The sequence below is a fragment of the Mixophyes fleayi genome, chromosome 1 (genome assembly GCF_038048845.1).
Source record: "Mixophyes fleayi isolate aMixFle1 chromosome 1, aMixFle1.hap1, whole genome shotgun sequence".
Taxonomy (NCBI): domain Eukaryota; kingdom Metazoa; phylum Chordata; class Amphibia; order Anura; family Limnodynastidae; genus Mixophyes; species Mixophyes fleayi.
The window spans coordinates 160,333,822-160,347,862 of NC_134402.1; the positions used below are offsets into that span (position 1 = coordinate 160,333,822).

Consider the following 14,041-nt stretch of genomic DNA (forward strand, 5'->3'; position numbering starts at 1 on the left):
ATATAATTCTCAAAAGGGACACATCACTGGTTTTCATTATCAAGTAATTAGATATAGAGGGGAATAATAAACAGTCGGTGAAGATGAGTAAATATTGAGACAGCCTGGCTGGCCTTTCAGGAGCCCAAACATATGATTAAAGAGTAAGAGACAGAGAGGATGACTGTGCCCTGCTATACAGATTCTTATGTAGGCACTTACGGTTGAGCACAGATGAAAGACATCATTATCTTGGAAAAGGGATCATGTGGTAATCTATGCACTTCCGGATGCATAGTGCACTAAGCAGTAGCTAATATTACAAAATAGAAGTGACAGTATGAAAAATGTAATGGGAATGTAAATGTATGTATGTATGTATGTATGTATGTATGTATGTATGTATGTGTATGTATATATATATATATATATATATATATATATATATATATATATACACACATATACATATACATATACACACACACACATATATACATACACACACACACATATACATACACACATACATATACACACACAGACACACACAGTGGTTTATACGATGGTATGCCATACTGCCACTTCTCCTACTGCCTTCATTGTAGAGCTATTACAATTATCTCACCTACCCATTATATTTCCCTTATCGCCACTTCTAAATTTCCACTTTGACCACTGAGTATGTATTTTTTTTACTCTTCCCTTCAATTGATATACCTTGTCAATTGCTTCTTTGTCAGCCTTGTATACGATTCCTTTTGAACTGACTTTATTCACTTGTTGTATACAGTCGCAGTGTGCAATTTTTTGGTACGACTAATATAAACTGTGATTGTTGTTAATGTTTGTACAAGATAAGTTTTCAGTGATCAATTTATACACATCTAAGTGCGTACATCCATCTGCAATCTCTATTCTCATCAGTGGTGGATCCAGGGGGGAAGAAGGGGGGGGTGCGCGATCGGGGCAACCGCTTCCCCTAGCAGGGCCTTGCTGCCGGCGGCTGCACACTATGCGCTGGTCCGTTCGGCAGAGACAGGCAGGGAGAGTCTTCTGCCCGGCTGCTCTGATTGTGAAACACAATCAAAGTGGCCAGGCAGCATACTTTCCCTGCCTGTCTCTGCCGAACGGACCTGCGCATAGTGTGCAGCCGCCGGCAACCTTAGTTGTCAAAAAGGGGGCGGGGACCAAATCACCCCCGTTAAAATTCTTTTCTAGATCCGCCCCATATTCTCATTCTTTCTAAGTGATATATATTGCTAGCATAACAATTAATAAATGTGTGATATTGCTAGTGTTAGTTTATACAGGACCAATACTTTATAACTGTTGCCTATTATATCATCATTCTTAGGCTAATATTTTTTTGCAGCGTGCTACAGCTTTGTCCCTTATATTCTTTTCTGTGTAACTTCTTACAAAACAGGTGCATTTTTCCATTGACATTGAATATTTTGACTGGAGCTCGTAATATATATATATATATATATATATATATATATATATATATATATATATATATAACACACACGCACACAACATTGTATTTCGCATGTTATTTAAAAGATCAAAAGAAACGCGTACCGCCAGATTAAGACCAATACATCAATATAATAAGCTATATTTACTATAAACTACAGAGAAACTATACAATTACTATAAACATCATAAATATAGTTTTGCTTTCTATTGTGTTGATACTCTTAGTCAAATGAGTGATTTATGTAAACATGATGCACACCGTTATTATACGCACAGAGTCTCCACTGACCAATTGTTCTTGAATGGGGGGTTATATTTATATATTATATAAGCCAGTATCTAGGTTTGCGGAATATGCCGTATTAATAAAATTTATATGGCAGTGTCAGCAGTGTTGGATACGCCAAGCACAGGACAAATCTCTGACAAAGTCCTAGTCATGAAATGCGTAGGGTCATAGCCTGGCGCACTCTCAGTTAGACAGTGAAGCTCTGCTGTATTATTGTATACTACACTCTGCTGGATCTTCAGCTGATGTTTATCTTGCTGTATTACTTTGCTGGTGCTTCAAATTATTGATAGGCATTTTGTTCTTAATCTAATAGTACACATTTGGGGTCTGATTCATTAAGGAACGTAAATGTTGATACGTGGCGCATTTTGCGTTAAATTGATCAGTGCATGCACAGAAAACAAATTATATGCAATGTATCTTTGAGTGCAAAGGACACTTACGAAAAGCTACAATTTCATGGGCACAACGGGGAGGGGAATGGGCGTATGCACGAATACAATGTACAGTAAAGGCGTGCCAATCCCGAGCGCACATAGAGGCTTTGGGCATCTCTAAGGTACGTGTTTTTCAGTCCTATCGCTTGCACCAGCTACAGGTCTGATGTAAGTGCCAAGTACTAGTGACAACGTTTTTTTCTGTGCATTCTGCTGGCACTTTATATTTCACATATGTACTGTATGTATCCAGCAGTGTATTGTCTGTTAGAGCAGAGCGTACCTATACCAGTATTCAACAAGAGACGTTTCTTCACATCTGCTTCTAGATGAATACGGTTGTGCGGATGCCCGAAGTACTTGCGTTTTTTTAAAAACCCACAATACGTTCATTTGATGAATCAGGCCCTTGGTGTTTTATACTTTCCTCACAGTGCCCTATTTTTAAAGAGCAACATTTCAAGAATTACAGCAATCTTAGGCCTCATGGAAACCTTGGTTTTACTTTTAGCCATGCTCATAGGTTGGGAATTCTCATCCGTAAATTTCAGTAGTGTACTAAACTCACCAACCAGATTCACAAATTAACATAAAAGTAATACACAACGACTGGATTAGAGCTGGTCTTATAGTGACATGTACTGGATCACAGGTGTGTCAGGTATGGCAGGTATAAAACACCAGGGCCTGGGGGCCCTTGTCTGCCTATGTAGTGGGAGGAGTCACTCGTCCCCACAGGAGGCTATGGAAGGAGCCCTGCTGAATCAATAAATATCTTGCATGACAATGCCTGCCCTCCACTGTGTGGTGTTTAATACTTTGATGTTATAGCATGCCTCTGATAGGTCAGTGTTATATAGTGCTGAAATATCCTGAGAAGTTCCCAACTATGCTCATACTATGTTGCTTCAACATAATCAGTGCAGACTACCAGATGCAGTAAAAAAGGATTGATCCCTATGCTAAAACAGAAAATGCATACACATACATTTTTTTAATAAACTGGCATACCATAAATGTGGCATGCTCTACTCTTTGTCTGGCATTATTTAGCCAGTAGACCTCATTTACTAATCATGCATTTAAGTGCAATATTTGCAGAGAAGTACTCCAAATAACTTTTATATATCTAGCTATTGAAAACTCAAAGTAGGATTATTTATAGGTGTAAATGATCTATTATATTTTAAGAACTAAATACACCCCAGTTGGATTGTTTGTGCATTCCAGTTGTAAACTACTCCCTAACCAGCAATTATGTGATAATAAGATACCTTCCACAAGCAATTAAAGCATACTTGCCAACTTTTTCTCGTTGGCTTCAGGGAGATCCCAGGGAGGTCGGCACGTGGGGGCGGGGCTTGACGAATCGCATCATTTTGACCCTGCCCTCTAAACGATTGTCACAATTTTGCCCACTTACAGCAGGGGGCGGGACTAAGATGATGCAATATTTGCATCATTAAGCCCCACCCACACCACTTATCTAATGCGGGGACGAGAAGCGGGAGGTTGCCCTGCTCTCCCGGGAGGTCTCCCAGAAATGCGGGAGTCTCCTGGACATTCGTTAAGGAAAAACAGCCAATTAAGGAATCTCTAGAGACTGAAGTGTTTTCTACATTTCTGTCTCCATTACTGAAGTCATTTTGTCTTACCTGTCAGTCTATGATTAAATCTTGGTTTCCATGAAAATGGCCACCTCCATAGGCATCAATACATTGACATAGGGCACAATTTCTGAACTGTGTCATCATGCCACAGATGGCGAAGCCAACCACGTCTTGTACTGGCTCAGCATCAGGGAGAATGCCAGACTCTTCAGGGAGTGAGGGAGATCAACCCTATTTCAGAGAGTCTCCCTGACATTCAGGCTGAGTTGGCAAGTATGCATTAAAGGTTGCAGTGGGCTGAAATGTAAACAGTATAAATTACTGAATGTATACTGCACTTACTTAGTGGTTTAAGGATGTTGGAGCTGTGGTCATCTACATTTTCAGTATCAGATTTATCAACATCAGAATAATTTTCTGATTTATCTCTCTCTTTTTTGTCTTTGTGGCCAGTTCTGTGCCGATGACGTCTCCTTCTCCTGTAGCTCTTGGGAACATGGACTCCAACGTACACGGTGTGATGACCTTGGGGAGAAATTCAAAAACAGTGTTATTACAAATCCTACTGGGGATGTTATTGTACTATACCCTATATAAATGTACACTACAACCAAAGGCTTTTGAAAACATAACATGAAATCCAACTTGCTTTACAAGAATCAGCTATTAGTAACAATCACAAATATATACCATCAAATCTGGAGATACTAATCATTAGGGAAAGTAGGGCAAAAAAAAAAAAAAAAAAAAAAAAGTGTATGTTTTCTCCTGAACAATGTTACAATGCAAGGGGTGCAATTGAGCTTATTGTTTTGCACATAAGATAAATACTGCCTGTTTCTTCATGTAGCACACAAATACGTGATTGCTTTATGTTTACACTGACATGTAAAGTTGATCCAGGACACCCTAACCCAACTATAAATCTGTCCCCACATTTTAAATTTATCTCCCTCCAATGCAACATGATTTTGCCAAGGTGCAAAGTTACTCCGTTTTTTGTGCTTTACTTTCCTTAATGAATCAGGCTGATTGTGTGTGTGAGTGAGTGTGTGTGGTTCAATACTCTCTGGAAAGCACTGCGTAATATGGTGGCACACAATGGGGTCATGTTACGATAGATAGTTTGCAAGTTGCCCAATATTTTGTATTTTATATATAAGAGACCTAGGTCACTTTGAGAGACTTTTGGGGCACATTTGGGAAGAAATATAGTTACAAGGAATACTAAACGGGGGATGTTGCACATGGAACATCTGCAAAGGTGATGCAGGTACCATAAAATAGAGGAAACATAAAAACTTGCAGAGATGTTCGGCAAACATTGATATAATTTCTCACTGTGTGCAAAGAAGCTGTACATTAGCGATTTGAAAAGATAGCATCCTACTGAGTAGAATCTCATTTAGCAACTATAAATGAGAATAAGGGGAAAAAAAACAATGAATGTGAAATACGATCATCTGGAATAGCTCCAAATAGTTTCAGCCGAGCTATTTGCAGCAAACTGTTCTCATGAGAAAGCATTATTGTATAGTAGATAGGAAGTGTGCTGGCACATAGAGGCAAAAAATGAAGTGTTGATTGTTTCCCGAGAGTCGTGGGGAGGAGCAGGACATAAACTGATCTCTAGATATGAAGTGATACATTTACATATGTGCCCCCACTTTCATGGAGTCTTGTTGCTTGATGCAATTGGTCAAACTTTGATAAATCACAGAATTCTCTGGTAAAAACAAATGCCTTCAGCACTCAGTGACCCTGATTTAACACATAAGTCCCTGACCCAGCTCCCAAGGATGGACCTTTTTTTGGGATTCCAGGGCATACACAAACCGTCACATGCTGCCCCTCTTATAAAGCAGCCTGATATACCCCTTTCCGTTGTCAAAGAAAAACATGGAAAGTGCTGCAATTAAAATAAAACTAGGTATACTTTAGATACCCGATCAGAGGATTCACTAACGCATCTCATAGTATTACAAATGTCTGTGTAGATTGAAGTGTGAAGTGATGTATAACGTTCTAGGCTCCAGTTCCCATAATCTAGTTCACCTACTCACCTTAAACGGAACAAAACCAGCCAAAATAAATGATGATCTACAATCATGATTTGAAAGTAAGTTCTTATCAAACTGTGTGTTATTTTGTGACTTGATATTTCTCTTAACGTATTGGACACATCTTACAGTGTCATGGCTATTAGAGTAGAACATACCTAGATCTGTATTCATCACCACATGTATCTTTACAGTAGCTCCTTGTTAAATATGGAAGTGAGTATATCTGATCATTTGATTGTTTAAGATAATTTGATCAGTTTATATTAGTATTTACTTGTGGTAGTTAATATTAATTTGGTGGGTTATGCTTGGGATTAATTTAAAATGTAATTACTTTGGAGTGTTGTGCATTTGTTTGCAGGATTCATATTAAATTAGGGCTCACATATTTAGTTAAGTTTTGGAGTGATTTGTGTGAACTTGCTGTGTTTTACATTAATGATGGTGACTTGTATATGTGCATAAAAATGTTATTACTCTCCTAATTTATTATTACCAAGATTTCCTACTTTTCAAAGTTGGAATACAGGGGGAGAATGCTCAAGTAATGCTTACAATATTGGTAGGTGTATTTAATAATTCAGGTTGCCTAGCATAGGGCTGGGAACTCCACACTCAGTATCCGTTTGCTTTAGTGGGAGTCAGCCCAGGCTGTCTGACACTGGGGATGATTGATAGATTTTGGGAGGACATGTTTCATGAATTGGAGAAGTAGGGAGCTTCTCCCATTGATTTTAACAACCCATTCATTTCAAAGTGCACACATACCGATAATCCCATTGAAATGAATGGGCTATTGAAATCAATGGGAAAATCTCCATGCTGCTTGCATTCTTGATGCATTCGCTCATAGGGTGCAGCACATATCAACCGCATGTGTACGTCTATGAACCGGATATCAAATGGATGTGCAAATGAAGTGCTTTTTATTCAATGCATGCGCAATGCCAGTGGGTAACAGGCCTTAAATTGACATGATATATTCTCTTTGTTGCTGTAAGAAGAATACATACATTGTACATAATTAATATTTCTTCTGGTGTTATTATGTTTTCTGCCCAGTAGCAAGCGCATGTACTTTAGATTAGCACAATGTGAAAAAGAAATATTGTAAGAAACATTTGTCCAAACATACATAACACTTTTGAAACTGCAGGTATGTGTAATTTTAATTACTCCTTATGTATTTCCATTTGCTCTCTACAGTCAAGTTCAGTCATTACACATAACTATTCCCACCACACTCTCATTCATATTCTGCTTATAACAGTCACTTAGGGGAGCTGATTTGTTTTTTGGGATCGAACTTTTGTGCAAGATAATGGAAATATCATTAGGAGCTAAATGGATCTCACAGACAATATACAGTATAGATCACTATACATCTTTAGCAAGAACATTACTTGGTTCTGGGTTGCAATGTTACAAGTTTATTTAACTCCAAGTTGATTTAACTCCATTGCTTGTCTGTTGCTCAATGTTTCATGTAATAATATCTGTCAGTGAATGGGCCGAGCTTCCTTTTTTTCATAATCTATAGTGCACACATTTGGTCAGAAGATTATAAAGATTGTCTAGTAATGTTTGCAACACATTAGGGCACTAGGCCTCCTGGCTTATCCAGCAGCGTGTCTACTATATAGTGCCCGGGAAACAAAACTATGGAGTGCTGATGATACAGACCCACCTACAACATACAGAGCTTCTAGTAAAGAAGATGGTCAGAGATGAGGGGGTAGAGGGGGGCTGTAAGGAAATCCACTATTAATTGTTTAATGTGCAGATGAAAGAGTGTACATGGACAACAGGATTAGGATTTACATATAATTAATGCCAGAAGTGAGAGAATGTAGCTACATTTGGAAAGGTCAGTAGGTTGCTCAGAAATTATGCACTTACGATAGGGTAAAAAGAAAAAAAAACAGAGCAGCAAAAAAGTTTACATAGTGAAGAGGCCATCAGGCCGAAGCGCAACACTGGCTTGGCAACTAGTTATAAAATGATGGTAAATGACTAAGGAAGGAATGAACAATAGGACAGAATTCATAGTTATCTATTGCAGGGGGTCTATAAGAGTGTTAATACAACATTGTAGATTTGACTAAGGATATAAGGTTACTATGTTGCATGGAAGGCCACAATATGCCAGATTACTAGGTACATTTGACTCAGTCAGAGCATCCATTATTACAAACTTGGTACACATCAAGCAGCGGATGAAGTGACAGAGCTAGAGCAACCTGTATCCAATCAGAGCATTAGAATGTCAGTAGCAACACAAAGTATGTCAGCTCAGCCAACTCATACATGTCCATATTTATTCAAATTTCAAGGGGAGGGTCTATGAAAATATGTAATCAATTTGGACATCTAAATACTAACGACAGTAATTAATAGCGATGTGATGCTCCTGACAAACTGGTGCCGGAAGGTTGTGGTGTCAAACACACCTGTATGTGAAAAGTAACTAATATTTCCAGCTGGTGATGTAGAGCAGCGTGTCTAGCAAAATATTACTATCACAATTACTAGTTCAATGTGACCAGGCTAAAGAAAAGGTTGGTACATTTTTATGAAATAACACTATTATTTTAACTTTTGGATTTGCAACAAAGAAAAAAAAAAAGAAAAGAGGAGGCTGCTCATTGCAGTTTAAGGCTCCAAGCATTGCAAGTAACTGAACGTGCACATTGTCATTCATGCTGGATCAAACTCAACAAGCCTGCCACCCACCCCACCCTCACATTACTTTAGTGATTGTTAAAATATCATGTCCTCACTCACTGCTTTATGCTATGTGATTTGGCTGACAGACAATTGCTTTTATTATTATATTCTTGGGAATGCTCTATTGTACTTAAAAGCTACAGATTATATTATTTTCTAATCTGAATAAAATTATCAAAAAAATAACCAAAAGTAAAAAACATGTATAAACTCAAGACTTTTAAAACACAACTAAGCTCAATATACAGTAATCAGCCTCGACCTGACTTACCACTTAAGTTTTCTTACTGAGTGAACTGTGATTAGACTGTGGCTGTTGATATAGTAACCAACGGGAAACCTGTGCTTTGTTAACCGTCTTGTTAAGTTTGTTTTGTGTCTTGCTTAAAATGACCACAAATTGGTCAACAGAGGAGACAACTTAAGCCGTAACTTAAAAGTTTAGCGCATGGGGTAGAAGGAAAACTGGTGCCCCCCTAGCCTTCAAATTTAAATGAACCTAAAATATTTATAAACTGTGCCCCCTCCCCCCCTTCACCGTTGCACCCTGGGCTGTTGCTCCTCTCGCACAGCCCTAGTTACGGTCCTGAGAGAAGGTATATACAGCCGTAATAAAACTTGGGGCCCACAAATTTCTAGTTACGTCCCTTAATGAGAGGCAAATAAGTAGTACTAAGTAAAAGTTCAACATGAGCAAGATATAATAAGTAATAAGACTTCTCTGATTTATGTTATCTTTGTCCACTTTGCAAAGGGGAAAAACAGCAAACAATGCGCAGTGAGAACTCAAAAGGATCTGAGCTGGCGGACAGTTGAATCCGCGTTGAAGTGTAAGCCTGACTTTTCGTTGGACAGAAAAAGACTGCAACACTGTAACACTAAGGTGAGCTAAAATGTGCTGCTAAGTAGCGAAACTGTTTGTTACAAATAAAATAAATGGTTAAAAACATGGATGCAATTTTGATGTAAGTGATGTAAACCAGGCGCACCTATTCCTGTTCAGCTTCTCAAGCTAGTTGCTGCTTTGCATATGAACGCAATTGCAGCTTTTTTAATAAACGCAAATTGTGCTTGTGTTTTGGAGAGCAACTGCGGCCAACTCTGCATCAGCCCTGTTTTCCCTACTTTCCTCACAATCCTTCATTTTATCCTCCTGTTTCCCTTAACTAAAACTTCATTGCCCCCACAAATGAAAACATACAGATATATAGGACTATGCAGAACATATAAACAGCCTTTGCAGCTTCAGTTAGAAGCTAGTAGGCAGAATGGAGAATGAGAGAAAAGGGGTGAGTGTCAGATGACAAGGTTTTGGTATTATGGTACGGTAGGGCACACATTGTATTCCTTGGAGAAGGAAAGGCAGTCCTGCTGTGACGGTACTGCTGGCCATGTTCTACTGGTGAATCCTTCAATATGTGGAGCATTTCTGTTACCTAGGAGACTATAAATCCATCACTCAACCCTAAATCTTTACTGACTCACTATTTCCGCCCTGTGTACATTTTAGTATGACGAAAACAGGTAATCTCTATTGCTCATCCAGCAAAGTGCCAATATGTGGCAATACTTTGGATGATATCACTTCTGCCCCAATGTCACTGACTTATTACAGGACTTTAGTTTCAATACAAACCTGAGGACAGCTAACAAACGTTTAGTGCACATCTACATTCTACTTGTTTACTGCTAATACTAAAACCATTTCATCAGTACATTAGCACTGATACATCATGAAGGAGCTCTTGCTTTATCATGTATTGGCTTAGTATTAAGCATCACAACACAGCTACTGTTTTCTCTGTCTTTTGTTATTAATCTGAGTGCATAAGAGAGTCAAATGCTTAGTAGAGCACTTAATTCCAGTATAAAATTTCTGACACCAGTAGACACAATAATTGGTTATGTGGTGTACTGACTGATCACTGACTGGATTTCCTCAACAGAAGCAGAATAAGGGTATGTACACACACACCCCTTAAATGCAGTTATTTACCTCCCCTTTTTTTTCCTAACATGTCCCTCCCCTTACATGAACCTATTTACCTCACCTTTCACTAACATGCCCCCTCCCCCCCACTTACATGCAGCCATTTATTCTGTTCCTCTTAGAGCCCCTGAGGGGTGAGGGGGTAATCTCTTGATTGTGGCTTGAGAATGGACCTCTGCCTCACAACCCCCTATGAAGCCTTTTAACGTTAGTGTACTATAATAATTTATCTTTATCTGTAATATAAGCATATATGGTTAGGGGCATGGTAGTAAAATATTGTATATAGGTGGTAATGCAGCTAGACCTCATGGCAGTCTCATGGGCTGCTGTATATAATAAGAGCCAGCCTGTATGTGTAAATGTACTACTACAGTATGTGTCTATATATGCTAGTTATGTTATGTGGACAATGCTATTTGCTGGCAATGTCATTAATGTTGGCATTACACAAGGTAATAGTGCATATTTCAACCAAATTGGCTCAGCATTACCATACATGTACAGAGCAAACTACAGAAACTATGTGAAACTATGTGAAGGTAAGTACCAAATTGTTAGAATTATGTGGGCCCATCAAGAAAGTCACGTGTTAATAGCCTGTCACATACAATTGACCAAGGCGTTCTAATTGATTCTCAAGAGGAGTACATTAAACCTATCTAAATAATATAGGTATATTTTTATCATTGTACATGATACAGTATTCATGTAATATGGTTATTAACATTCCTTAAGTAACTACAAGGAGTAAATTTATCAAGCTGCGGGTTTGAAAAAGTGGAGATGTTGCCTATAGCAACCAATCAGATTCTAGTTATCACATATTTAGTACATTCTGGAAAATGATAGCTAGAATCTGATTGGCTGCTATAGGCAACATCTCCACTTTTTCAAAGCCGTAGCTTGATAAATTTACCTCCATTTATACAGTGAAGTATCTGCACATTAGACTCTTTCAGATAGGTCCCCATTAGAAGGAGATTATATCTCCTTTCTGACATCCGAGAACAAAGAATCTTTGTGTTTGGAAAGTTGCATGCACTAAAACATACTGTAACTCCAAAGATTATGAATATTGCAATATGAATAGCCTTACTGAAAGGTGTCTTAGTGCCTAGTGTTTATCCTTTATCTGCAAGTAACTTGGGAGGTGCCTAAATGAAGGAGCGAGATGGTAAAAAAAACAGCTATATTACAAATTAATTATGACACATAATAAAGTGTCCAGTCTCTTTTTTGGCAAATGAAATGTGTACTTTGGGTCTGTATTACCCTATAAACATCTCTCCACAGGCAACATAAAAGTGTAAAAACCCATAGCAACCAGACATTTGCTTTAATTGTCTGACTTACACTAGACTGATCAAACTAATTGTTGAGTAGTTGCATATGTTTAAGCGCTTCACACATTGTTGCCCTTGTCTTCGTTAGATCATATATTATATATCAACAGTAAAGTTTATGAATTACTGTTTTATGCTGATACAGTGTGTTTTGGTGTCCACATTTAGTATTCATGAAAGCAGTAAATGTAACTGTCATTAGTGCAATGCCCTCAACATAGTTGTGGAAAAGAGAAAGCAAGCATTGGATCACAGGCATTGCTCATGTGCACAAAAAAAGACAAATAATTTATCGGATGCTTTCTACTAACCAATAAGCATATTTCATACCCATAGTGTCCTAATAATTACGTTACAGTTTTCCTATGGGGCTAATTGAATTAGTCGCAAGGTGCCGTAGCAGCATATTTCCACATAATGTTTAGGCAATGATCTTCGCTCCTTATTTGCTCACGTCTCTTAGAGGTGCAAGCAGAAATCAGCAGTGTTTTCGTTACTATAAATACAGTTTTTGTGTCATTAAAAATAACATGCAAGAATACTATGGAACCTTGTGGCTAATTGAATTGGCCCCTATGTGTTGTATGAGCTGTAAGTCATTGGGATCATGTGTTGGTAATATTATTAATGAGGGAATTGTTACTTAAGTTACTGTTGTAACGGAAAATCCCTTGTAGCAAGGCTGTCCAACTTACACTCTGTGGGCCTGAAACATCAAGAGGGTTGTCTATGCACTCCCAGACTGCTTTGTAACAATTGCTCATTGTTGCTTTTATTGTTTAAAAAGCAGTTTGGAAGTTCATTGCCAATCACGTTATCCAAAGTGATTCCTGTAAGGGGCCAGACAGCTCTCTACAGTCAGATCCTGCACCCAGCAATAAGCCAGAGTACTTTTGATTTAGAACAATGGGCCAGATGCAGCCATTTAAGGCTTTTTCTCTACTGCCCATTTCCTGCAGAGTAGGAAGTACATTAATGAGTTAATGAAAGAATTTTAAACTAAACCTGTGGTCACAACCTTTTTCAGCCTTGACTGAAATTATGTCTAAGAACCCGGGGCCTGATTCATTAAGGATCTTAACTTGAGAAACTTCTTATTTCTGTCTCCTGGACAAAACCATGTTACAATGCAAGAGGTGCAAATTAGCATTCTGTTTGTTTTGTACATAAGTTAAATATTGACTCTTTTTTCATGTAGCACACAAATATCAACTTTAAATTTCAGTGTGCAAATAAGCTATCAAGTATTTGTGTGCTACATGAAAAAACAGTCAGTATTTAACTTATGTGCAAAACAGAATACTAATTTGCACCCCATGCATTGTAACATGGTTTTGTCCAGGAGACTGAAATAAGAAGTTTCTTAAGTTAACATCCTTAATGAATCAGGCCGCCGGTCTTGAATATTACATATTATTTTAATGGTATGCCCCTTGTGAAAATGTATTTACAGCATATGCATTATGCAGCCCTTCCAATGAAAAAGTGTTCCTGCTATGTTTCATAGCATATTCTAATGTAAGAAATAATTATTTGCAAATCTGCTTCTGTAAGTGTGTCTGGAAATCATTTCTTCTGATGCTAGTAAACCTTCCAGAATGTCCATGCAAGTCACGTGACACTCTATTTAGTAATCTAGATCTAGTCTAAATACTGAGATACAATCTTTTCCATTGCAATGATGCTACATGTTCCATAAGTAGTAAATTTAATCTAGTGCAATTATTCTGTGTGGGCAGCATTACATACTTCCTGATTGTAGATGATTGTACAGATAATTCATGGGCTGCAATATTACAGGAACTGCCTAACTTATTAATGTCACACCCATGTGGGAAATATGTATTTAACCATCCCTGCTAGTGACCTACAAAGCACTGTGCTGCTTTGCGAACTGGCAGCAATGATGACATGACTCTTAACCCAGAGATTTACACTGGGTTTCCCGAAGCTTACTGTAGGAGGTCTGGCACTGATCCAGCAAAAACCTGCAAACATTTGCCAACCCTGGTGAGCCATATAGAGAAGAACAGAGGGGCTTGTTCATAACAAACACTCAAATGCAGGCTTTACAACAAAAAAGATTTTGGCTACATCTCAATAAATACACAT

The 14,041-nt window shown here is 38.2% G+C and overlaps 1 protein-coding gene across 7 annotated transcripts in view; it reads right to left on the bottom strand.

Moving 5' to 3' along the window:
* The window catches only part of SLC4A4 (solute carrier family 4 member 4), a 192,196-nt gene that overhangs the window by 132,133 nt on the left and 46,022 nt on the right, over nt 1–14,041 (bottom strand). For all 7 annotated transcript variants that reach the window (XM_075202433.1, XM_075202423.1, XM_075202397.1 and 4 more), the window contains exon 3: nt 4,146–4,328. In XM_075202433.1, the coding sequence (XP_075058534.1) occupies nt 4,146–4,328 (183 nt within the window). The remainder of the gene's footprint in view (nt 1–4,145; nt 4,329–14,041) is intronic.